The 26,972-nt window shown below is 37.6% G+C and overlaps 2 protein-coding genes and 1 long non-coding RNA gene across 3 annotated transcripts; 2 read left to right on the top strand and 1 right to left on the bottom strand.

Annotated features, from left to right (window-relative positions):
* The first annotated feature begins 760 nt into the window (after positions 1-760).
* LOC133792194 (uncharacterized) lies at positions 761-3,598 on the top strand. Its single transcript, XM_062230109.1, has 3 exons — positions 761-907; positions 1,853-3,117; positions 3,415-3,598. Exons 1-3 carry the CDS (start codon positions 761-763, stop codon positions 3,596-3,598), a joined length of 1,596 nt encoding a protein of 531 aa, XP_062086093.1.
* Positions 3,599-12,874: 9,276 nt separating this feature from the next.
* On the top strand, positions 12,875-16,273 carry LOC133789910 (uncharacterized). The gene is made up of 4 exons (XR_009873780.1): positions 12,875-13,013; positions 13,134-13,182; positions 15,063-15,103; positions 15,614-16,273. It is a non-coding gene; the product is annotated as an uncharacterized LOC133789910 (long non-coding RNA).
* Positions 16,274-19,846: 3,573 nt separating this feature from the next.
* On the bottom strand, positions 19,847-21,337 carry LOC133792193 (uncharacterized). The gene has a single exon (XM_062230108.1). The coding sequence runs from the start codon at positions 21,335-21,337 to the stop codon at positions 19,847-19,849; it is 1,491 nt and encodes a 496-aa protein (XP_062086092.1).
* Between the last annotated feature and the right edge of the window lie 5,635 nt (positions 21,338-26,972).

The raw sequence follows: 26,972 nt of genomic DNA, 5'->3' as shown, positions 1-26,972 counted from the left end.
GCTCATCCGCAGGGGACAGCTGGGCTGATATGTTAGGAGAGAAAGGCCGAAGTCAGAGGACGAACCAGTGACGTCTCAGACGCAAAGAGGAGCTCTAGAGATTCAGGGAGAAGTGAGAACTATTTTCAGAGGTCCGGGGTTCGGGGGAGACTCCCGCAAAGGGTGAGATCGGTATGCTAGAGAAGCCAGGCGAAGTCCACCACCCTGTGTCATGAGTTTGGAACAACGACCCCCGAAAAGCGTCAAGGGAGAAAATGACTCGATCACTTTCACTGAGGAGGACGCACGGGGGGTGCACTACCCCCATAATGACCCTATGATGTTGACAGTTTAGTTGGCCAATATGTGGGTGCATCGGGTTCTGGTGGACAATGGCAGCTCAGTGGATATCCTGTATCGCCGCGCCTTGGAAAAGATGGGGCTGGGCATCCGCCACTTGAAGCCCTGCCAATCTTCCCTATATGGATTCACGGGGGACTTGATACAACCTCTAGGGGTGATCGAATTGGCATTAACCATGGGGGAGCAACCCCGACAGACTACAGTCATGGCAAGCTTCGTCGTGGTGGATTGTGTGTCAGCTTTCAATGTGGTATTGGGGAGACCGTCCCTGAGAGAATTGAAAGCGATAACTTCCATATATCACTTGGTCATCAAGTTCCAAACCCCCGGAGGAGTAATTAGGATGAAAGGAGAACAGAGAGAAGCGAAGGAATGCTACAACACCTCCCTCCGTGCATCCGTGAAACCACGAGAACCGATGGCCATGGTAATACACGAGACACCACGCACACCCTCTAGAGGCCCGCAGGAGCTAGACCCCAGAACCGTGGAGGAATCAGGGGCAGAACTCTTGGAAGAGATAGAGGAGGTTGAAGTAATGGAGGAACCATTGAGAAAATTGAAGGTAGGAAAAAGTCTTCAGAATGACGTGAAGGAGAGGCTGATAAGGTTTTTGAAGGATAACCTAGATGTATTCGCCTGGAGTCACGAAGATATGGTGGGGATAGATCCTAGTGTCATGTGCCACCATCTGAATATCTCCGCTGAGGCAAGGCCTCTTAGGCAGAAAAGACGAGCGCTTGACCCAGAGAGGTACGTGGCCTTGAAGGAGGAAGTAGACAAGTTGAAGGCCAATGGGTTCATTCGCGAGTCATTTTACCCTATATGGGTATCGAATCCGGTGCTGGTCCCAAAACCGAATGGAAAATGGAGGACCTGCGTGGACTTCTCAAACCTGAATAAGGCCTGTCCAAAGGATAGTTTCCCCCTCCCGAGGATAGATCAGTTGGTGGATGCGACGGCTGGGCATGAATTACTTAGCTTCATGGATGCCTACTCCGGGTACAACCAGATTCCTATGAACCAAGGTGATGAAGAGCATACGTCATTCATAACGGATAGAGGACTCTACTGCTAAAAGGTGATGCCCTTCGGGTTAAAGAACGTGTGTGCTACCTACCAAAGGTTGGTCAACAAGATGTTCGCTAACCAGATAGGGAGGAACATGGAGGTATATGTTGACGATATGCTGGTGAATACCCGTAATGCCGCAGAGCTCAACAAGGACCTAGAGGAGATGTTTGACACACTCAAGAAATATCGAATGAAGCTGAATCCAATCAAATGCACTTTCGGTGTATCCTCGGGGAAGTTCCTGGGGTTCATGGTCAACTCCAGAGGTATTGAGGCTAATCCTGATAAGATAAAGGCCCTGATAGAGATGTGCCCACCCAAGAGTAAGAAGGAGGTACAATGCCTAACGGGAAGGGTGGCGGCCCTTAACAGATTCATCTCGAGGTCGACCGACAAGTGCCTCCCCTTCTTTAATATCATAAAAGGGAGCAAAAAGTTCGCTTGGGACGAAGAGTGTGAAGAAGCGTTTATCAAGTTGAAGGAGCACTTGGGGAAGCCACCCCTGTTGGCAAAACCTGAAAAGGGTGAAAGGCTATACTTGTACCTGGCAGTGTCCGAACATGCTGTAAGCACGACTTTGGTTAAAGGGGAGAAGAAACATCAACGACCCGTGTATTATATCAGTAAGCGACTGGTGGACGTGGAGAGTCGATACCTTGAGATGGAGAAGTTGGCATATACATTGGTGGTGGCTTCAAGGAAGTTGAGACCCTACTTCCATGCCCATGCAATCGAAGTTCTCACTAATAGTCCCCTGAGACAGGTCCTGCATAAGCCTGATACCTCGGGAAGACTGATGAAATGGTCGATCGAGTTGAGTCAATTCGATATCGTTTACACCCCGAGAGCTTCCATCAATGGACAAGTACTCGCTGACTTCATAGTGGAGTTCACTTGTCAGCCGAGTGGAGGAAGAAGTGAAGAAGAAGGGCAGTCAGTTGCAGAAGGGGAGACAAGGAGTGTTGAGGGATGGAGCCTGCACGTGGATGGGGCATCCAACGAAGGAGGATCTGGAGCAGGCCTCGTAATGACTGGACCCGAGGGACTCAGGATGTACTGCGCAATACGGTTTGGATTCGAAGCCTCGAACAATGAGGCAGAATACGAAGCGCTTCTGGCAGGACTGCGATTGGCCCAGGGGCTGAAGGTAACACATCTACACATCTTTAGTGATTCACAGTTGGTGGTATTCCAGGTGAAAGGGGAGTACCAAGCAAGGGGACCCAAGATGGCTGCATACTTGGAAAGGGTAAGGAGCTATTTGGAGCAATTGGTGGAATATAGCATAGAGCAGATCCTGAGAGAGAAGAATATCCATGATGATGCCCTCGCGAAGTTGGCTTCCACTAGAGATGGAGATACCCTTGAATCAGTGCCCGTAGAATACTTACCAAGGCCAAGCATTGCCAATCCAAACGTTCACATGGTCAATGCCCCGAAGGAGTCGTGGGTCAGCTCGATTATAGACTATCTGAAGGATGGAGTGGTGCCAACAGACAAGAGGGAGGCTAGGAGACTAGTGTACAAGGCAGCCCGATACACCTTGGTGGATGGGGTCCTATACAAGAGGGGGTTTTCTGTGCCGCTCTTGCGGTGTGTTGATGAGGAAGAAGCTATGAAGGTGCTGTATGAAATACATGAGGGTGAATGTGGCAACCATGCAAGTGGACCGTCCACGGCTCGGAAAGCCATAAGGCAAGGGTAATACTGGCCTTCCATTGAGAGAGATGCTAATGATTTTGTAAGGAAATGTGACAAATGCCAAAGGCATGCGAACTACCCCCGAAAACCCCCTAATGACTTGGCCAGCATGACCAGCCCTTGGCCCTTCGCTGTCTGGGGGATAAACCTGATTGGCGCCCTCCCCCCAGGGAGAGGTGGTGAGAAGTACGTGGTGGTGGCCGTAGACTACTTCACCAAGTGGGTTGAAGCAGAACCTCTAATGAAGATAACAGCCAAGCATATCGCTACCTTTGTCAACAAATTCATTGTCTGCAGGTTCAGAGTGCCCTACAAGATTATTTCTGACAACGGCACTCAGTTTGAAGGGGGAACGTTTGAGGAATACTGTAGGGAAAGGGGCATAAGGAGGAGCTTTTCGGCCGTCGTGCATCCACAGGCCAATGGGCAGGTGGAGGCCATCAACAAGGTCCTAAAGAGAAACTTAAAGACAAAACTATAGAAGATGAAGGGTGCTTGGGTTGAGGAGTTACCAAACGTGCTTTGGGCCTACAGAACCACTCCCCGCACTACCACTAGAGAAACCCCATTCTCCTTAGCATATGGATGTGAGGCTGTCCTCCCGATTGAGATAAAGATTAACTCGCACAGGATACAGGCATACGAGGTCTAGGTCAACCATGCAGCAATGGCTGAAAGCTTGGACATGCTGGAGGAGAGAAGGGAAAAGGCGCAAATGAGGGTGGCAGTATACCAGCAGCGGGCAGCCAGATATTACAACTCGAGGGTGCTAGAGAGAACGTTCAGAACAGGTGACTTGGTATTAAGAAAAGTACTCCCCAAGACGCGAGACCCGGGGGCGGGGGTACTTGGGGCGAACTGGGAAGGACCGTACCAAGTCGCTCAGTACATACCACCAAACACCTATAAGCTGGCGCGCATGGACGACACCGTCATACCTCGAGCATGGAACGCAGAACACCTTAGGAAGTACTACCAGTAAGACTTCCACTCCCAGCGCAGGCAGTAGCTGTGTTTAGTTTGTTGCAGGTTAGGCTATCTTAGTAGACGAGAATCAAAGAGGTTACCTAGATAACCTCACAAGTAGATGTAAGCCTTTTATCTATTTATATATCGTTGTAATCTGACTACTATGAATGAAACTGTTCTCCACTTCGTACGTTACTTACTTCTTTATGCGAGTATCAACTAAAGTCCCCGCCAAGATAAATCTCACCAGGTACTTGGGGGGTAGGACGACAAGAGTAAATAAATAAATAAAAAATCTCTTATATTCAAAAGGATTAGCTACCTTTATGAATATCAAGGGAACAATTTAAAAGGATGACCTCTAACTAAAGGCCGACACCCCAAGAGGTGAGCCCGTAAGGAGGGAATCACCCGATAAGTCTAGATCGGCCATTAAGCCGGCTAGCCAAAAAGGGTCTTACAAGGGACCCTTGAAAAAAATAGTACTATGTATAATGATGAGAAGGACGCTTCTCGCAAAAAAATTAATAAGCACGCGCAAAGAATATAAAAGGACCCCAACAGCCCAACGGGTTAACGTGTCCTTACAAGTATAATCAAGGAGCACCAGAAAGATTATCGCCATCAGATCAAAGAAAAATATGTAATCCACGAACAGCAGTAATAAGAGGGACTTACCAGAACCCCTTAAGTTTGATAAAAAAAAAAAGAGAAAAAGAGAAGAAGTGGTGCGAGGGATTACATAGCAAAAGCATACATAGACTGAGTACAAAGGGACCTACAAATCTCCACCTCGACCTTTCCACTCAGAAATCTTCTCGACGGCATAGTCCCCAAAATGAGATAGGTCAACGGTGGGGTTAGTCCTCCAGACAGCATGCAACGTTTTCTCGATTATGCGATCCTCAACGTTCACAAGCTCAGCCTCAAGCACAACGATCTTCCCGTTTAGAGTTTGGATGGTAGTCTTCAGCTGAATGTTGGTATGAGAGGTTGATGCAGCCCGGGCCAAGGCGGTATCCCTCTGGCATACCGCCTCGGCCAGTTGACTTGACAAGGCATCCTTTGCAGTCTCGGCCATCGATAGGTTCCCCAGTGCCTCCTCAAGCTCGTGTTGCAACCGTTGGGCCGATGAAGAGTGGGAGGTGAGCAGCCGATGGTTCAAGATGGAAGCCTGAGTGAGGGCGAGGATATGAAACAAAGCCTCAAGGGTCAGATGATATACCAGAAATAATATAAAAAGTATATATATGGCCATCATAAATGAATAAACCAAGTATCGCGACAGTTACCTGCAGGGAGGCTCGCATAGAGGCGTTCTCTAGCTCAGCCTCGGGGACATTGTGCAGCGTCCCCCATTCACCTTTGGGAAAGTTTCCCAAGTGATGGCTCATGGCTTCCCCATATTGGCTCGCCAAAGGATGATCTTCGGGAATAGAAACATGAGCTGGGCTGGGGGAGGCGTGAGTGCCTGCCGAGGCCCGCTTTGGCAAGGATGGGGACTGAGAAGGCCCTAACCCATCTGCAGTGGTGCGGGGAGTAGAAGAGTGCGAGTCGTTTCCCGGGGTAAAGAGACGCCTATGGATGCCCACCTGGGATGCCTCCTCGGGGGTGAAGGAGCCCCATCAAAAGGAGGAATGGAAAAATTCCTTCTAGGCACAGAGGGGCAAGGGAAAGGGGCATCAAAGGCAAACTCACCGCCAGGCGTTGACGGCGACATCCGAGAGGTAGCACCGCCAATATGACCATCATCGGCTACACCCTTAGCCCTGCCAGCAACATAGTACAAGCAGGAGTAGTTCTCAGACACCACGGTCTCCTCAACATCCATATGGTCGCTCGGGGGGTAGACATAGTCCCTATCGGCTGCTTCATCATAATTTCTTTCATCGTGACCATATACCCACGGACTCTCGAGTACGGGTGCCATTGGGGGTAGATCCACAGGGTTGGGAGACATAGGGCGTGGACCCGCAGGGACGGGTGACGCGGGGCGTGGATCCTCAGATTAAGAGGAAATTGAGCATAGGGTAACTTTCTGGTCCGGGGTCAGCAACCTGTACAAGTGGAGGTTGCTCTCTGTGAAAAGGGCACTGAATTGTTTGCATACCTTCAACATGGCCGGGATTTGTATTACTCGGTCATGAGCCGAGCGTTTCAAGTTGGGGCCAACAACCCTTAAGAGACCTGCCATCAAACGAAAAGAAATAACCACAGTTAAAAAAGCTATAAAAAAAAAAAATAGAGAATTCGAATAATAAGAGAAACCTCTGATATATGGGATCAAAGTGAGAATAACCTTACGTGGGGTGTCGAAGCTAAAGTGTCGAGTCTGCCCGCTATAGGTAAAGAAGTAGTCTAACTTCCACGACCCCCTATTGGAAATAGATCCCTCCACGAGGGAACTCCCTTTAAGGGCCGCGGCTTTCTGGTGTTGGTAGAACCCGGGGGCCGATGTATTCTCCCTCAGGGTGAAGAAGTAATGAACCTCGCTCATCGAAGGCCCCCTAGAGTACACTTGATGGTACAACACATATAGGCAGCTAAGCATCACCCTGGAGTTGGGGGACAATTGTAGTGGTGCTAATTCAAAGTATTCCAACACTTTGATGACGAAAGAGTGAAGTGGCAAAGCTCCACCAGATCGGATTATGGAATCGTTGAATGCCACGAACCCTTTTGGCGGTGCGGACGCGTGTTCCTTGCGCTCTGGTATAACGAACTTGAGATTCAAGGGTAACTTATGAGCTTTCAGCATGTTGCCCAGTTTCTTCAGGGTAACTGTGGACCTGCCGGTTTCATCGGAGGTGTGTAAGGCTCTCTTCGACATCTTGGGTACCTGAACAAAGATAGGCAGTTTATGAGCAACGGTCCTATGTCTACCAGCGCTTTGCTTAACCCTAGGGCGCAATACATGAGATAGGAGAGGAAGCACGGGCGGAACCATGGAAAGGAACTCCGATTCAACCAATTCACATCTACCGCCTTCGAAGGAGGAATCCCTATGATCGGGAGACTCATCACGACAAAAGGAAAATGGCTCAGGGGGCAAGTTTTCTTCTAGGCAAGTAATTTCAGAAAGGCAATCCTGGAAGATTGATTGTAGCTGGGAAATGTATGTCGCTTTCTGGGGGGAGAGACCAGAACCCGTGTCCCTAGGATGGGATTCTAGCTCCCTCTCCAGGCCGCACGCTTTATGTCTGAGGTAAGACAGTCTCCTGAGGTATAGCGCCCGCAGACCCCCGCGGTTAGAGGGTCTGTGTGCATCGACCTCTGAGTCGGAGGATGACAACTCAATAAATTCAACATTGGACAGACCTTCGGGACATCGCCTAGATGCCATGGACCAGCTAGGACTCGAAGGTGTGTATGCATAAGGGTGACTCTATATCTACAACATGAGTGTGAGGGTATAAGAAAAGGGCCTATGTATGGGTACTGGAAAGGCTATACGAAGAGAATGTTAAACTCTGAAGAATGAGTGTCGTGCAACCATAAATTCTCGCGTAATCAATGCAAAACAAAAGGGAGAAGAGAGGAAAGAGGCATACCTGCGGGAATACGAAGCTGAAGGGGTGTAAGGATAGACTTGCGAAGGAGCAGGGGCAAGACCGTAGGAGCAAGGGAATGCCCAGCGTCACCACGAAGCTAAAAAAAGAAAAGAAAAAATATATATATAATAAAAAAAATATGTATATATATAAAAAAAAAAGGATGAGTAACGAAAATAAAAGAAAGGGTACCTCAAGAATGCTTTGGAGGAGGATAGAACCCTTGGACTCTTGAAAATAAGTTGGAGAGCATGCCACTAGGCTAGGCAAGTCTTGGTGTGGAGAAGTGGCTTCAAGCCTTGGGGGTATTTATAGGGAAAGTCAATGCTCCCTAGCCATTGGATCTATCCCCCTATGAATGGGGGAGATCAAGAGTATGGGTAACCTTGGGATCCGCGATTGGGGATGATTGGTCCTTATGCAATCTTAGGAATTTTCATGGATCCCCCAAGTGTTAGGTGGCTGTTGTGTTTCTTTGGACACTATAGAGAAACACAACTCCAAGCCTCACTTCGTATTTCTTCGAGCAACATTGTGAAACTTTCCAAGGCTAAGTCCCCCAAGGTTGGCCGTACATGTCAGGCAAGAGAAATAGAGAGAGTCTACAAACACACTTAAAAGTGTACTTATAGACTCGGGGGGAAGTGTAAATGTGGAAATTTTTCCGTTGTGAATTCTATTCACAAGTGAAGCTCTATACTACGAGACATCCTAAAAGCTACTCATTGTCCGCACAAGGGGATAAGGACATCATATGATGGTGAGGGAATTGGGCTAAGAGGGCCACCCTCGCTATGCGAGGGCCCTAGGCCGCTTGCCAATCCGAACGTCACCCTCGCTATGCGAGGGTCCCCGGTTGGCCATCTGCGTGCGCCCCGTTCCATCGAGCCTCGCCTGCACTCGGGAGAAGAAGGTCAGCCTCGCTACGCGAGACACCCTCGCTATGCGAGGGTGAGGCCTTGTTGTGGCGATCGTGCCCCGAGCCTCACCACGCCTGCACCCGGGGGGAAGAGAGGCAGCCTCTCTATGCGAGGGTGCTGCCATGTTGCGCCGCCCGTGTCTTCAGCCTCGCTATGCGAGGGTGCTGCCATGTGGCGCTGCTTGTGTCTTCAGCCTCGCTTTCATGTGACTGGCGTAGGCCAGCCTCGACTCCTAGCGCCTTGGCTTCACATGGCACCTACAGGTTGAAGCCTCCTTGACATTGGCATGAGGAGCACTTAGAGACACTTAATGGGAATGCCAAGTCAGTGTTGGGTATCAAACGGGGATTGATGAGGACGACTGAGTACAGGACACGTGTACTGACACGGGGCGTACAGTTGTGGAGAGAACAAAGGCACGGCCCTGTGATCTGCATCTGAGGAGTAGTGGCGGTACGGACCTGTACGAAGAGTAGTGGTACCACTTGGACACCCCCGACCATACGCCAGAGCCGACAGTACTATGTCCTAGGCCACGACTCTGGCATCATCAGGGTAGACACCACTACGCCCTGAGTCACTACACTATCAGAGTACCTATGTACGTCCCTGTCTTCTGGGACTTGTTTGTATTCAGGGCCAATAGAGCCCCCCTATAAATAGACCCCAACCCCTCAGGTTAAGGGGTTTGAAAACTGAGTGTATGAAAGAGACTTAAGAAATATATGATTCTGATTTTCATTGTGGCTTTGGTTTTCTTCTGTTGATTCGAGTTCTTTCCATTTGATTCAAAGCTTTCTGTAGTATAAAGATTAAAGTTTTCTAACCATCAATCGTTGATGAGTTCTTACCGTCAACAAATTCCTTGTTAGATACATCAACTTGATTTGTATCTCTTCTACTATTATCTTCTAGAACCACTTCTTTGGCATCATCCACATTGTCATCATCACTCTCACTTTGTTCACTATCATCAACATTATTGCCTTTCTTGTCCTCCTCGACATATTCATCTTCATCCTTATTTTCCTTTTTTTTAGTATTATCATACTGATATTTTGTGTCCTCATCCTCTTCATATTCCTCCTCATTTTCATCATTGATGTCACTCCCATTTTCTTCATCTTCTTCATCTCACATCATGAATAACAACATTAAAATAACACAAATAATAAAAAGAACAACAACATAATAAATGTTTCTTCCATACTATGAGAACATTAAAACAACATAATATACCTTAGTAAAAGAATCAGCAAGAACATCATTAAACTTTTCATGCATACCAGAAAATGCAACAAACACAGAAATAAATTGGGATTAAAAAAAAGCCTTCACTGCAACAAACACTGAAATAAATTGGGACCCGCCTGCCCTCTCCAGGCCCGCTCCTGCCTTCCACCTGGGCTCACTTGCCTTCAACAGTCCAGCCCGCCTACAGCTGCAACCATATCCCACGAAGCCCAAGTCACCTTGTCCCATGCCACTACAAGAAATCAAGTTTTTAGCTACAAAAGTTTTAGCTACCAAATATTTTGGGTAGCAGATAATTATCATTTGCTACTAAATTTTGGTAGCAAAATGATTTAGTATTAAATTCTAATCATACAATACCAAATATTACTGCTACCAAATATTTTGGTAGGATATTTATATTTTCAGCTACCAATGTTCTTTGGTACCTAATATTGTTGGTGCCAATGAATAAATTTGCTACTAAATTTTGGTAGCAAAATGATTTAGTGGCAAATTATAATTAAATGATACCAAATACGTCTGCTACCAAAATATTTGGTAGCATATTTATATTGTCAGCTACCAATATTTTTTGGTAGCTAAATTTAAATATTAGCACCAAATATAAAATTGATGCATTTTATATGATTTTATGTTTGTTTTTTTCCCATTTAGTGATCAATTATTTGGTAGTAGAAATAAATTTATTGCTACTAAATTTTATCATATTTGGCACTAGCAAATAAAATATTTCTAGTAGTAGTATTTTTGCTACAAAAGTTAGAGAAAGTACACAATAAAAATTATAATGTAAAAAATATATTAGAATACCAAATATAAAGTAATTAAATCTAGATTTGTGTTATGGACTCTCAACAAATTAATAATATTTTAATTCGTAAAATAATTTTATTTTTTAAAAAATAAGATCAAGGTAAAAAAACCCAACTAAATGTATATGGACAAAATCAAAAGATAAAATTAAAAATATCATAATTACAATAACAAACTCGAAGGAAAGTAAAAGTAAGAAACTACATAAGTCATGTATAGGGATGCATATAACTTTCCTAAAACAAAGATATTACATTGAACCTATGGCAAGCCTCAGTAAAAAAACGCAAAATGGAAAATCCAATGGGAAAAAGCCTCTTGGGGGAAAAAAGAGCGTAGTGACTAAAACTATTCAAAATAAATAAAAAACCAGAACCACAAAACTCTTTGGATACAACTTTTGAAAATGAAACAGTTGGAGAAGGAACTATAGTATTGCTCATTGGAATTAGTCAACCAATTCTATGAATTCGTCAGCCCACTCCACTCGAATTTTATCAATATTTTGTTTGGTGTAATCTTTCATCTTCTCATTGCACTGTAATAAATAAATGTAAGTAATAATGAATATTAGTCAATTGTATAATATAATAACAAAATATTTTATTTCAATGGTATATATATACATCTTACATGAGTAGTTAACCAATTGATAGGTCTAGAATCCATGCAAAAGTCACGCATATATCTCATTACATAATATCCACACTCAATATTCGATGGTTGTTGAGGACACTGCACAAATTCATAAAATGTAAATGACAAGATAAAAAGACTTTGATAATTTAAATTTTCAATACAATATTATATTGTAAAATTTTAAAGTAATTATCAAATGTCATATATATTATGTGATATTATTTTATAACTTACCTTTATAGATTTCCATGTAATACCAGACTCTTTTGATTGCCTATTTGTGGAGGTATTGTAGTAATCAAAAGCCCTAATAAACAAATAAAATATTTAATAATAAATTTAAAGTAAAAATTAAATAAGAATAATTTATAGCACTATTTAACTTACATTGCCATTAGACTTTTAATTTCGTTACGTGGGGGTAGTCTAATTGGATCAAGCCAATAACATGTATCACGCAATGTATCAATTATTACAAGTATCCAATGATATCTACAGACAATAAAATACGATATTGTATATAAATTAATATATTGATAATGTAATTAGTTAAATAAATAAATAAATCTTACCCAATATGAATAGGAAGCAACCAAAATTGTCCTGTTTCTGTGTCTTCCAAGCGATTTGCCATTGATATTGCATTTTGTGTTTGACACGAATCCAAAGCCAAAGTTGGATGAAAGAAACGAAAATATTGTGCTCGATTTACTTTTTCCAACTTTCGATGTAAGATCCTAAATATTACAATTGAATTTGTAAGACAAATAATGTTATTTTGTGCATGAGAATTATGTGAAAGGTATTTCTTTTTTACCTGATCCAAAATGTTAAACAAGGAGCTCCAATCTCTGTCATGGTGCCAAGGTGTAGTGCACCAAATTTTTTTTTTAGATTATTTAAATTCTGTCTTTTATTTTATTTAAATGTTAAGTGTGATGAATTGTTTTATTTAAATGTTGTTTATTTTATTTAGTTGTTGTTTGTTTTATTTGATTTGTTTGATTGAATTATTAGAATTGTTTGGTATAATCTTTTGAATTTAAATTTGTTAATTGTTTGTTTGGTTAATTATTTTAATAAGTGAATAATTGTGTAACATGTTTATTTTACTATTAGTGTTACATTTAAATAAGTGTGACAATTGATGTGATTATGTGGGATTTGGTTGAATGCACTAAGGTGCATGGTAGATAGTGATGCACCCTAGTGATTTAGTGTGTGCAAGTATATGGTAATAAGATGCACATGTGTGGATTTTCTACACATTTTATAATTGCCATTTATTTGATATTTTTGAGTAGTTTTATTTTTTAAATGATAGAAAAATAAATAAAATACAAAGAGGCAAGTGGTGTGGACGTGTAGTGTAGGATATTAGAGGGATTGATTGATATCTTTCCATTTTTTTCTTTTAAGAGAATAAAATTTAATTGGATGAGGATAGACATTTTGGGAAACCACCATTTGACTCCAATCTTTTATAATAAAAGAAAAATAAAAGAAATTAAAGGAAAATGGAGAGGAAAGGAAACTTACCATTTCCTCTTGATGGTGGCTTTATGGAAATGATAATTTAAAAAGGGGATTAAGAAGGGATTAGGCCATTTGGCCATGACCTAGAGAGAAGATAGAGAGAGAGGGAGGCGAGCTAGAGAGAGAGAAAGGAAGGGCTGCCATATTTTTCTAGAGAAGAAGAAGAAGAAAAGAAAGAGAAGGAGAAGAAGAAGAGGGTTTCGAACCCGAGGTAAGAATCTATCAAATAGTGTTTCACATATGTGCATTTGGATGTTCTCCTCTTCTGTAATCTAAGGTTGATTTTGTGGTTTCTTTCTTTGGGTGTATGGTGTTTGGAAATCCTCTATAGGTGACCAGATTTTCTTGCTAGAGTGTTCTTGATTCAACAATCAAGAGAGGTAATGGTTTTTCTTAGCCTATATATTGGTTTTAATGGGTTTATCTTTGAGGTTGTTGATGGTGATGTTAATGGTTTGATTATTGTAAGATTGATGATTATGATTTGTATTTTTAAAGGGAATATGTTTTGTTTAAAAAGGGCTCATGGGAAAGATTGAGAAATGGATTTGATAGGGTTTATATGAGGTTATATTATATGTTTATATTGCTATGGTTATTTTTAAATCTTTGATTTATGTAAAATGGCAAAAATGATGATAGATGCATACTAGGTTTTATGTGAAGGTAGATGGGAATTTTGTGATGTTTTATGGTGGATCTTAAATGTTTAGGCCTAGGGGTAAAAAGTTCAATCATGTGCATTTTCTTGTGTGTTTTGAAATAATAATGATTTTAGAAATATGATAAGATGTATGTGATTTTTGTACCAATGAATCATGATATGCATAAAAGGAGAAATGATAGAAATATGTTAGGGTTATTATAAAGGCATGTATGAAATATGGTGTTTATGAATTAATGTATGTTATTGCCATTGTTATTTTGTTGGATTTCATGTGTAGATTCAATGGAATAGAAAAAATGGATTTTATAAGATTGCATGTGCATATGTTAGTAATATTCTTAGAATTATGTATATAATAAGAACATGATGAGATTTTGGACATATATGATTTTATGTGAAATTTTTGGGATAAAAAATGAATTTCATGAGAAATTAAGCTTGCTGATTTTGTAAATAATTAGGTAAAAGTTTGATAAAAAAAAATGATTTGCATGCATAAGTAATGTCCTTGATGTTATGTTAATTTTATGAAATTAAAAAGGGTATTTTAAGTCCCAACAAAATGATATTTTACTCAAATAAATACCTACAGAATTTTTATTGTATTTTTAGAAAATATGAGGTTTTAAATTGAATATGGTGATTTTTTTTAAAGATAAAAATGGTTGCTGGAATTTTTATAAAAAAATGTGTGAAGTGTGTTTCACTAAAATAAATTTGATGAGTTTTTGAAATAAAATTAATACCCTGAATTATGGTAATATTAAAAGTGGTATTTTAATATGGTATGAATGCATATTTTGATAAGTTATGATTTTTCTTTATTTTGATTGATAAAATATTTAGATTCAATTTATTTGTGATTTTTAAAGAAATTAAATAGTGGCTGAAAGTTTGGTTTAAAAAGTTTAAAAATGATTATTTAATTGTCACATATGGATTTATGTTACATAAAACTAAGTCTTAAATAATTTAAATAAAATATATTTTTCCCACACTTAAATATATATTTTTCTCACATCATTTATGTAACACAATTAACCAATATCAAATTTGATTTTTCTAAAGAAACATATTAATCATAGGTATTTTAATTAAATTCCAAGCTTTTGTTATTTCTTTGTAAATTGAGAATAATAAAGGAAATTGTCATATTTTTTTTTAAAGCTAAATCAAATTATTTTATAAAATAAAACAATGTTTTGAGAAATTTAATCAACCTAGAAATTTTAAGAAAAATAAAGCATGTTATATGTCTATTAATTTTAAAATGATAAAAGTAAGAAATGTAGAATTATCGTTTTTAAAACGTCTCAATTACGCAATGTTCCCACGTATGCATGTTACAGGAAAATCCACTTTTACGTCCAAAATTATGTTTATTATTCAACTATGTGGTTTCTATAGAAATATCATGCATGTAAAATAGGTAAAATGAGCATTATTCTTTTATGGCTTTATGTGTAGTTAAGAATAATTGCATGTGTGTAACTCTTATTATGTGTGCATGGCCCATGCACACGTGAGTTGTATGAAAGGGGCAATATAGTAATTTTTATGAGCCTAAGAAATGTTGTTTTGGTTATGGTATAGGCTCGTTGAGAGGTTGTGAAATTTCTTAGCTCGGACCTGAGGTAAGGAAGTTAGATAGATTCTATGATTTTATGCTATGAATGGTAAGATTGTTGTATGAATGAATTATTATGAATTATGAATGCCATAATGTGATGATATGTTGAATATGATATGTTTATGGATGTTAGATACATCCAACGAGTTACTATAGATAAAGACGTAACTCCTAGGGCGGACGCGCCGAGGTTATTCAAGGACCAGAGACTCTTGTTTACCTCATAGGGTGACATGGACAACTAGCGACCATGCTCATAATGTATGCTGTATGAATATGATTAGGGTGACATGGACAACTAGCGAGCCATGCTCATCATGTATGCTGTATGAATGTGATATGATGATATGTTACGATTATGTTATGATATGCTATAATGATATGTTACGAAAATGTTATGATATGCCATGATGTTTTAGATGAACGTTAGTGTTTGTATTTGTTGTATTCTTACTTGCTTATTGTTTGTACTTCCTTACTGGGCTTTTAGCTCACCCCCTTACTTTCCTCCCAGGTAGCAAATATGATTTCTTTATGGCACGCGTGGTGACGTGAGGAGTTCTATCATCGTGGGGTGTATGGCGTGGGATAATCCTATGGACGGAAAAACGATCATCTTAGAACGCCATTTAAATTATGTTTTGTTTTAAGAAACTTTCCTAATTATCAGTGGGACTCAGTTATTTAATTTTTTTTGTTTCTTTGGACTTTGCATAAAAAATTATGTTTTCTTTTAAAACTAATGGCGCCAACATGCATGGTTTTTAAGCAAGTCCCCACTGAGACTTTGATAATGAGTGGTATTCTCTTATAAACTATGTTATGCGAATGTTTTATAAGTATTAGTATAGGTCGTTCATTACACAAGGTGAATCACATCTTCAGGTGAAATAAATAAGTATTGATCACTATCCAAAATTTCTGGGTCCATGGCAATACGAAATGTGTGTGAAGGTTCATAAAGTCGAACAGCTAGTAAAACAACTTTTACACTCTTTGGAGCATCCTTGGGCATCTCAAATTGAATTGGAGATTTTTGCACTTCCTTTAAACTTGTGGAGGATGTACTGGGAATTTGTGAAGAAGAAGGTTGATCTTTTTCTTTACATGGCTCCAGTTGAGGTGAAAGACTATGTTGTTTATTCTGAAACAAAAATTGATTAGAAAAAAACATCATAAATTATATGTAATATTGGATTTAAAATTTAAAATTTAATGAAACCATTGATGGAGGAGGTGTGATTTGTGACTCTAATGCTCTTTTTTCTAATAATCGACTTTGTTGTGATTCGTAGAACTTATATTCTCTTGAACAATTCTTGCAATGTTGTTATTTTGTTCGTTTTTAAGATCTTCAACGATTTTCTCTAATTTCTTCAAACGTTCATCTTCAATCTCTTCACGTTTGGATGATAACTGGGTTAACATCTTCTTTCTGGGTATAGGACCAAAACCTCGTAACCAACCATATTTTTCTTTGCCTAAAACTTGCCTGTATATAGCAGCTTCATCCACTACTAGTAACAATCCATCTTCAAATTGAATGAGTTTCTCTTTTCGTAACTCTACCATTTCCTTCTACAATAACAAGAAAATAATAATGTAATAGTTTTACAAAAGTTAGAAGGTAAAAATTCATAATTTTTAAAAGTCGAACATACATATTTGTCCTCGGCTATTCTGTGGGTCCACTCATTCTTAATTGTACAATAAGTTTTTCGAAACATTTCAATCTCTCCAAACTTCATTGTTTCTTGTTGTACTTTGTCATCCATTGCTTGTTTTGATTTCTGTAATGCATTTAAATAATTAATAACATTAAATATAATAAAAGTACAATGATATTATGTCAAAAATATGTTTACCTCCTCATGTAAATACTGAATAAATGACTTAGTTCCACCAGAATGCATAAAAGAAACACTTGATCTATTTTTTGACCCTGCAATTGACTTTTTCTACAAAATACTTTTCATGTGAGTTTTAAGAATTAAAAATTATGAAATGTGTACAAATTCAAGAAATATATAATACCTTCCATTCTTCATTAGAGAAGCATTCATTACACATCCATTCCCAATCTTCGTCTCTTAGCACCAACTTCACAGGACGATTTTCTAAAGGATTTTTACCTTCTTTGATGATAATTTTGTATTGTGTGTGACAATTGTTACGATAGTCTTTATAGCGCTCTGAACAATAGTGATTGCATATAGTTTTTAGATATGGATCTTTTTTAAAATCCATTTCGAATACGTCCTACAAAAAGAATTTAAGAAAATAAATAAATTATTAAAAATTATAAAATAAATTATTTTTATGTAAAAATAATATTGTAAAATGCATGTACAAACATAAACATACCATGATACGAGCATATACAACTTTCTTATCTTCTGAGGGAATTTTGGCCCAGCCACTATACTGAAGTGGAGCATGATGACGTACTTTTACACCAACAGTGTTCGCAAATGTACTTGCATGTGTCCCATGAACTCGAAGTTCACCATTTTTATAGGAAATCTTTAACTTACTTGTATCATCCTTTAATAAATGTCTGACACCATCCCCACGAGTAGGGCCACGAATTCTCTTCTTTGATTCTATACAATAATTATAATATTACTTGTAATCAAAACTATTTTCATAAATTTTTAATGTATATATTATCATAAGTCATACATGAACACTTTGTACCTTCTAAGGATTCATGGGTTTCATCATTTAGTGGTATTGCTGATTCATCATTTGGAGAACGTGACAAAGGAGAAGGAGACTGTGTAGATGATGAAGAGTTAATATGTGTCCTCTTACGACCAAACAACCTTCTACTAATTAATGGTGGATCGAGAGACTTCTTATTTGACATGATTAAAGAGTTGAGAATATGTAATTAGTATTAGCACATAATAATTTTTCATAATAAAAAATTTACAATAATAATAATAACACACTTTATGATTGTAACGCCCCGATTTCCTAAGACGTCACTTATGAAAGTCCATTTCAATCAATAAATTAAATAACCATTTAAAATACTATTTTATTGAAATAAACAAGGCATGAGATCTCACTTTTTCTTCAAAATAAAACATTTTGAAGTCTTAAAACTTAATCTAACATAAAGAAAACATAGTCGAAAAGTGATAAAATTTCATAAGTCTTTAAAACATTAAAACGTTGTGAACCCTCCACTAACATGTAACATCCACGCCTCGAGCCCGCTTCACTCCATCAAAGGAAAAGAAAAAAAATGACAAAGATTCACATAGTGGAAAAAATTACGAAATTGTCCTTCCGGGAAAACGGATAGTACAATGATTAATTACTTTCACCACTCAAAATTGTTTCTTCGGAATCATTAAGTAAAGCTTCTTCATCAGTGTCATCATTGTTTATTTTGTTTTGAACTTGATCATTATGATCTATTAGAAGATCATTGAATAGTCCACCATCACATTCTATATCTGCAATATCATCTCGAATAAGATTAGTATCACTTGTCGTTGAATCAAAATTTACGTCAATGTCATTCGACGATTCTTCTTGATATGCTTCGAAATTGATGATAGTGGGATCTTCATCATCAACTTCACCATCCTTTGGCTTTGATGGTATGTCCCAGATGTGTCGATGATTTACTTTCTACACCACTTTCCAATCTTAATTTTTTTTTTAAGGTCATCCAAATAAAATACTAAACTTACTTGATTGGCAAGAACAAATGGTTCATCTTCAAACCATTTTGGGCTGGTGTTTATACTAGTAAAATGATATTCAATGTACATTCTATTTTCACTTTCGTTGGTATTGTACCAAGAACATTTGAACAATATAACTTTGTTCCAATATAGGTAATGCACTTCCCAAATTTCATCGATGACACCGTAAAAATCACATATTTTTCCATCATATTCAGCTTCAACCTTAATACCATAGTTTTGAGTTAAACGTTATTCATCTCGACTTTCTGTATGGTATCGAACTCCATTAACAATACAACTGGCATATGTACAAACCAAATAATCTAGTTGCATTGCAATTGCATACAAATCTTCTTGTGCTTCATCGGATGATGTTTCATTCATTTTTTTTATCTGTGATCACAATAACATATTGTAAATGTAAAATGAGGGCGCATAATAAATTTAAAATATCAAACAGAGATATTTTAAACTTACTTTATTTTCAAACCAAGTTGAAAATTCATTCTTTTGCACCTGATCAATATCCAAAATTCCTTTTGATTGTAAGAATAATCTATGTTCACTGTTTTCATAATAAGCACTTGAAATATTAATTTTTATTCTAAAACATAAATGTGTTAGAATTAGGAAAATAAAAAGAAATAAACTTATGTTAAGTATGGTTCTAACTCAGGACAATTATTTAAAATGTACCATTGTACTTGGTTTCGTTGATCTTGAGTCAATGTGATAGATGATTGTCTTCCAAATGGTCTTGTAGGCACATTGAATATAGATATGGTAGATTGTTTTCTAATTCCAAGGTGTTTAGGATTACGATCGGGAAGATTAAAGCGTGTTTCTATTCCACGAAGATACATTGAATTTTTTTTTAATGCCTTAGTAATAACGTATCCTTCAACAATGGAACTTCAGGTCGGGCTTTGTTCTTTACATATTTTTTCAAATGACCTAATCCCTAAAAATTATTATGTTCTTAATAAATAGTAATAAAAATATTGTCTTCAATGATTATACAATAATTTAAGTTGTAATTTATATTACGTTTCGATCGAATACATCCATCTCATTTGCAATGGACCGCCTAACTTAGCTTCTAATGGCAGGTGCACCGCAAGATGTATCATCACATCGAAGAAAGCAGGAGGAAAAATACTTTCTAATTTACATAGCGTGAACACAATGCCCTCTTCCAATTCATCTAAGTCTTTCAAATATAATGTCCTGGCACATAGCTTTTTGAAGAATAACGACAACTCAACAATTACATCCATCACTTTCTTTTTCAAATATGGCCTTAGTCCAATAGGTAACAACCTCTGTAACAAGATATGGCAATCATGACTTTTCAACCCAATTAATTTCCCATCCTTCATGTTAACATTTCGAGAAATATTTCCTGCATATCCATCACGAAATTTTAAAAACTTTATAAACGTACAAAATTCTTGTTGTTCCTTCGCTGATAACGTATAACAAGCTACTGGTTTCAACCAGTTATTCCCCTTCTTTTTCATGTGTAGCTGCTTACGAATATTTAAGTCTTGTAAATCAAGTCTTGCATTTTCAATATCTTTAGACTTCCCATCGATACTAAATATTGTACCAACCACACTATCACATATATTTTTCTCAATATGCATCACATCCAAGTTATGTCTTAGTTTTAATTTAGACCAATATTCTAACTCCCAAAATATATTTTTTCGCTTCCAGTTGGTTTTGTTTTCATAACATGCATCATTCATTTGTTTCTTATCGTCCTTAATGATCTTATCATTTTTACATGGCCTACATTTCCACAAACCTTTTAATTTATCTAAGATTTCATCTCCTGTTAAAATTATTGGGGGCAGACGTCTTTCAGTTGTACCATCATACTCTCTATCATTGCGCCATTCGTGATTCAGACACAAATATCGACGATGACCCATAAAACATATTTTTCTTCTTATTCGAAATGAAGATGTGTCATCCTGACAAACAGGACAAGCCTTATACCCTTGAGTGCTATACCCAGATACAGTACTATATGCTGGAAAAACATTTATCATCCCCAATACTACAGCACGCATGGTAAAATATTCTTTATTGATAATATCAAAAGTACGTACACCATTTTCCCATAGTTCCTTAAGCTCATCGATCAAAGGTTCTAAATAGACATCTATGTCTTTACCTGGAGCACGACGTCCTGGAATTAGTAATGCCATCATTAAGAATTCTCGTTTCATACATCTCCATGGTGGCATGTTATATGGAATTAGCAACATTGGCCACATGCTATACGAGTTTGATAAATCACCAAATGGATTGAACCCATCTGTTGTAAATCCTAACCTAACATTTCTAGATTCTTTTGCAAAATCAGGATATTGTCTATCAAAATTCTTCCAAACCTCTGCATCTGCTGGGTGTCTAAGTACACCTTCGGTATCAATACGTTCTTCCATATGCCACCTCATATCAGATGATGTATGGCGAGACATAAAAAGTCGTTGCAAACGAGGAGTTATAGGAAAATATTGCATCTTTTTATTCGAGATCTTCTTACCTTTAGTTCCTTGGAATTTGTATCATTCATGACCACATATAGGACATCTTTCAACATTTTTATTTTCTTTCCAGTATAAAGCACAATCAAACTCACATACATGAATAGTTTCATACCCTAAACCAAGATCACGCAACATTTTCTTAGCCTCATAATAAGACCGTGGATTCTTATTGTCTTTGGGAAATGCTTTCCAAAGTATGTCAAGCAACAAGTCAAATGATTTGTTGGTCCAACCACACATAACTGTAATGTGCATTAAATTAACAATAAATGTTAAGAGTGAGAATGTTGTGCATCCAAAATACAACTCTTTTTTCGCTTTAGCTAATAATTCAGGCAATGTATTCCTTTCATTGTTGTGGTCATTTGAATCTCCAAGGTTCACAAAATCACTATTCTGATGATATTGATTAGCTAAATCTTCTAATGCTGGTATCATATCTTCATCGTCTTCATTATCACTATCACATGATATTTCGTCTTCTTCACTATTTGTTTCTAGTTCCTCTCGGTATTCGTTTACTTCTGTGATATCTTCCCCATGATACTCCCACGTAACATATTTACTATAAAATTCCTTTACAAATATATGACACTCAATTGTCTCCAAGTCATGGTAATATAAGTTCATACATGAAACACATGGACATCGAATTTTATTTTCACCATTTAAGTGAAGCGTTGATAATTTAATAAAACTCTTAAGTCCATCAAAATACTCTACGGATAATCTATTCTTTTGGAAAATCCAATTTTTATCCATCATTTCTCTATTATCTTTCGAACAAGTAGATGATGAATTATACTACATTGACAAAAATAAAACACTTAATTAGCCATTGAATTATAGTTATAGGGTATGATATGGTTGTGGTACAAAAAAAGCATATATCCGATGCGAGTATAGGTTAGGATACGAGTATAAGTGTTTCCTATCCTACTCGATTACATGCATATTTTTTTATAATTATTTTACATATATATTTATAAATACATTTAATTTAAGTGTCAGATATACACATATGTGGAAGTCTTTGACTAGTACATGCCATTATTTTTAATGTTTTATTTAAAAATTTCATTCAAATATTAAAAAATTATTTAAAATCTAATAAAAAAAATTAAACCTAAATAACAAACTGAACAGACAATTAAAACAAATCTTCATTTTCTATTTCTAAAATAATTTTTTAATATTAAAATGAATTTTTAAATAAAAAATAAAAAATAATGACATGGACCAATCAAAGACGGCCACATATGTGTCTATTTTACACTTAACAACCAGGAACCTACAACTATCAAGAAAATAAAAATTATTAATAATATATATCCAATTTGTTATAAAAAATAACTTAATTATTAATATTATATGATGATAATAATATCTTCCAAATTTTGTCCACCTAAATTATTTAATTTTAATTAATTTAAATATATATAAATAAAAATTTTGTTTATCTAAGTTAAAAATTTTGGGTCTAACTTTTTAGTTATTAATATTTTGAAGTATACATTTTGGATAAATTATAAGATCACATTAATATTAAACTCAAAACCCAAAACCCTACTATTATTATAAATATTTAAACACTACTATTATTAATAAAATTGCACGTTACTTATTAAAAATAAAATTGCAATGCATAAAATATGACATATATACTAAATCAACCTATTTGCACGTTGATATTGTATTTAAATAATTAAATGATAAAATATGTTTTAAATATACTAATTAACTAAATTTTCATATTCCAAGTAACTTCCAATTATTTATGTAATAATAAATAATTAATATTTTACTACTAACTTGGTACCACTCAAAGTGTTGAAGGTGAATAGCGATGGGTGTAATCCTGAAAATAAAGTTATAATAATAATAATAAAGTTAAATTTTTAATGTAGTATATTTTTTTATATAAGAATATGTTAATCCACCAAACTATGTTATATATATATATGGAAATTAATAACAATAATATTTATATATTTATTAATATATATAATTTATATATTATGAATATTATTATTAATATATATCGAATTTGTTATCCAAAATAACTTAATTATTAATATTATATGATGATAATAATATCTTCCAAATTTTGTATAATTTTTTTTTACCTAAGCTATAAATTTTAGGCATAAATTTTTAGTTATTAATATTTTGTAGTATAAATTTTGGGTAGATTTTATGATTATTGGGGGTAAAAATTACATATTATTAGGTCAAGCAAAAAAAAAAAAAAAACAACTGAAGCCCAATCAAAACCCTAGCTATCAACAAAACATCCTATAAATATATATCTTTCTCTAACCAAACCCTTAACCTAGATTTTATTTCAAAAGTCGCCACCCCCAAAACAAAACACCACCATTTTCGTCTCTAGGTGACCCGAACCCAAACTTGATCCCAACCTAGCCCTCTCCATCTTCGTCAGCTCCATCTCCGACTCCTTCGCGCGCGACCCCAAAGTCAGGTGACCCAAGCCCACATGTGATCCCAACTTAGCCCTCACCATCATCGTCAGCTCCATCTCCGCCTCCCTCGAGCGCGACCCCGAAGCCAGGTGACCCCAAAGCCAGGTGACCTCGAAGCCAGACTTGATCCCAACCGAGCCCTCGCCATCTTCGTTAGCTCCATCTCTGCCTCCCTCGCGCGCGACCCTGAAGCCAGGTGACCCCGAAGCCAGACTTGATCCCAACCTAGCCCTCGCCATCATCGTCAGCTCCATCTCCACCTCCCTCGCGCGCGACCCCAAAGCCAGGTGACCCCGAAGCCACTCTGATCTTTGGCTCAGTGAAGTGTTTCTTTTTCTCTTTCTTGGAAAAGAAAAAATGATTTTCTTTTCTTATAATCTACATTGGTTTCGAGGGAACAATACGGTGGAGCAATCTTTTGCTTGTGAAATGTGAGAGTTGTGTTGATTTAGAAACTATTAAAGCTTTTTATTCTTCTTTTCTATGATGTTTCGATGGTAATTAAGTAGCTTAGATCTGAGCTTTTGAGAAGATTTTGAACTTGATTCATATGCATAATTAAGTTAAAAATCTTGGGTGGTCAATGGAAATGTGTAATATATCCCATTGGATTTTTTGTATTATTATTCTTTAGAACAATGTTGTTGTTTCAATTTGCAATATGTTTAATTTTAGTTGTTTGTTTCACTGATTCTAATTTCATATTTGTTTTGTTTTGTTCTTTGTGTTCTTGGGGTAGCAATATACGCTAAGGATGAGAAGGTAAGGCGATCAAAACGATGACTTCCAAACTTAAGTTTGGGAAAAATGCCAGATTAAGCCGATATGGTGACTACAGTGAAGGGAATCAGTGAACATATTTGTCAACTAGTTATTCCAAGCACTCAGGTGGCGTAGACAGGAGAGGGAGAAGGACCGTGAAGAAGAGGTGATGTCGGTTCAACAGCTCTGAAGATTTCCATATTAGACAGAGGCCGAGGAAGGCAATTGTCATCCCTCTCCACGAAGAAGATAGTGATGGTGAGGAGGATTGTTGTACTGGTGGGCATAAGAAGCGGCAATCAGCGACAGGTAATCAGGACCGAAGGGGTAGGGGAAACAGAGGTACTTTTTTCCTTAAATCTCTCCTTTCATATGTGGAGTATCTACCTATTTACTTAGTTTATTCCTTAATTAATTCATGTTTTTAAACTTGTCGTAGCTTTTAGCCATGCAAATTTTGTTGTTGTCTATATTATTTCAACAAAAATAATTTGCCTTTTTAAATGAGCCTTTAAATCCATTGTTGAAAATTTATTTTATAAATATGTTATATGTACGTAAGACATGAAAGCAGACAGTGGGGGTAGGAAGAAGGGGTTTTATTTATTTATTTAATACTTGTTAATACGATGGAATTGATGTTCCGTATGGCCTTTTGGTGTGGTCAATAGGGGTTGGATCATCAGACTTTGTGAAATCACTTCATCTTCCCAACTCCCCTGGTGGAAGGTACTAATAATATGTACCATAAATCCTCTTGTTACTATACATTCTTTCACTTTTAAATCTGGTTACATGTAATATGTTAATAAGAATGTTACTAACTCATTAATGTATATTAATGTTTCAAGAATCATTGTACTACAATCCAAGCCTTAAGATTTAACCAGTTTCACATTGTTTTCATCTGAATAGGTTGCAGAACGCCAAGGAAAATTTCTAGTGGAGTTGTGTAACAAGATTGGAAAGCAGAACGGTGGCAAGGCCTTCTCGGCTAGTGACATCCCATTTGGGGACCATTTTGTGTACAAACACCTAGGAAGTATGGCCATGGTTGGAAGATATAAGGCTCTGGTTGATATACGACAATCTAAGGTAATCTCATTAATCTTCATAGAGTATGTATTATGTCATTTAAAGAGGGTTTTGGCCTTAATTTATATGCCAATGCCTATTATGCATACAAAAATTTAACAGTTACAAAACGTAATCTTGTGGAACTTGTGTGTTTAGATAGTTGAAGCTAATAATTTTCCCTCATACTACAGAAGAAAGTACCCAAGGCTGTTTCACAAGCGAAGAAACCTGTTGTAGTGGCTGTTCCTCTACAATATAGTATATTGTATTATTTTATATATTCTGGTTGATATATAATATTGGGTACTAAATTTTTATCATTTTAATTACCCTCATGCTGTCGTTCCCTGCTGCCGAAAAGGTTAATCCATCTAAGAAAGTAGAGGAGAGTTCAGAAGAGATGGACTCTGATGAAAGCCCTGTTGAATCTGAAGAAGATCCTCAAGCAAAAAAGGGAAAAGCTTACAGGTATATGTATCAATTTTAAAATCTTATTAATGCTTGTAGGTTTCTTCATAGTTTGATGTCTACTATTTTATTATTTTGTTATTTTATATTTTGTGTTTGGTTTTCAGTTTTAAAATTTCTTATCATAACAATTAATTGTTTTATTTCTCTTATTGTGTTGCTATTTTTAATAACAGGGAAGATCCTTAAGCAAAAAAGGGAAAATCAAGCAAAAAAGGGACAAGCTTACAGGTATATGTATTAATTTTAAAATCTTATTAATGCTTGTTGGTTTCTTCATGACCGTAGAGCCTGTCTCCGAGTTCCTTCTGTTGCCAGAAGGACGCTGCCCCCTGCTCGGTGGGTGCGGCTCTTCACCCCTCGGGCGTCTAGGGCTGCGGGGCTGCTGCTCAGCCCTATTCTGACTTGGATGTGGGGGATTGCCTTGACCAGCCTGGGATGGAGGCTGCATCTAAGGGTCCATAGGTGGGACATCATCCTGAGGCATTGGTGGGTGCTCCGGCCACTGCGGGCTTGTTGGCTGGATTGTGACCTCTTTGAGGAGGCCCATTTGAGGGTTGATCAGGCTGCGAGGCAGGTGCAGCCTGATTCCTAGCCAATTGGAGGGCTGCTTAGAGGGCTGCCATGGCCTCCCTCTGACGACGGTCCATCTCCGCCTGTCTTTCACTCAGCTTTTGGCACTGATGCTCTATTTCTTTCTGCTGTCGCGCCATGGTCTTCGCGACACTTTCTTGACTGGCCCTCAGATTGGCCAATTCATCTTGCAATGCTCCCAGAGTATTTCTCAGCGTTTTGGAGTCCAGTTCCTCCTCATCTAA

Source organism: Humulus lupulus, chromosome 7 (genome assembly GCF_963169125.1).
Source record: "Humulus lupulus chromosome 7, drHumLupu1.1, whole genome shotgun sequence".
Taxonomy (NCBI): Eukaryota; Viridiplantae; Streptophyta; class Magnoliopsida; order Rosales; family Cannabaceae; genus Humulus; species Humulus lupulus.
Note: the sequence above shows the minus strand (reverse complement) of the source record. Positions and strands in the feature narration are given on the sequence as shown.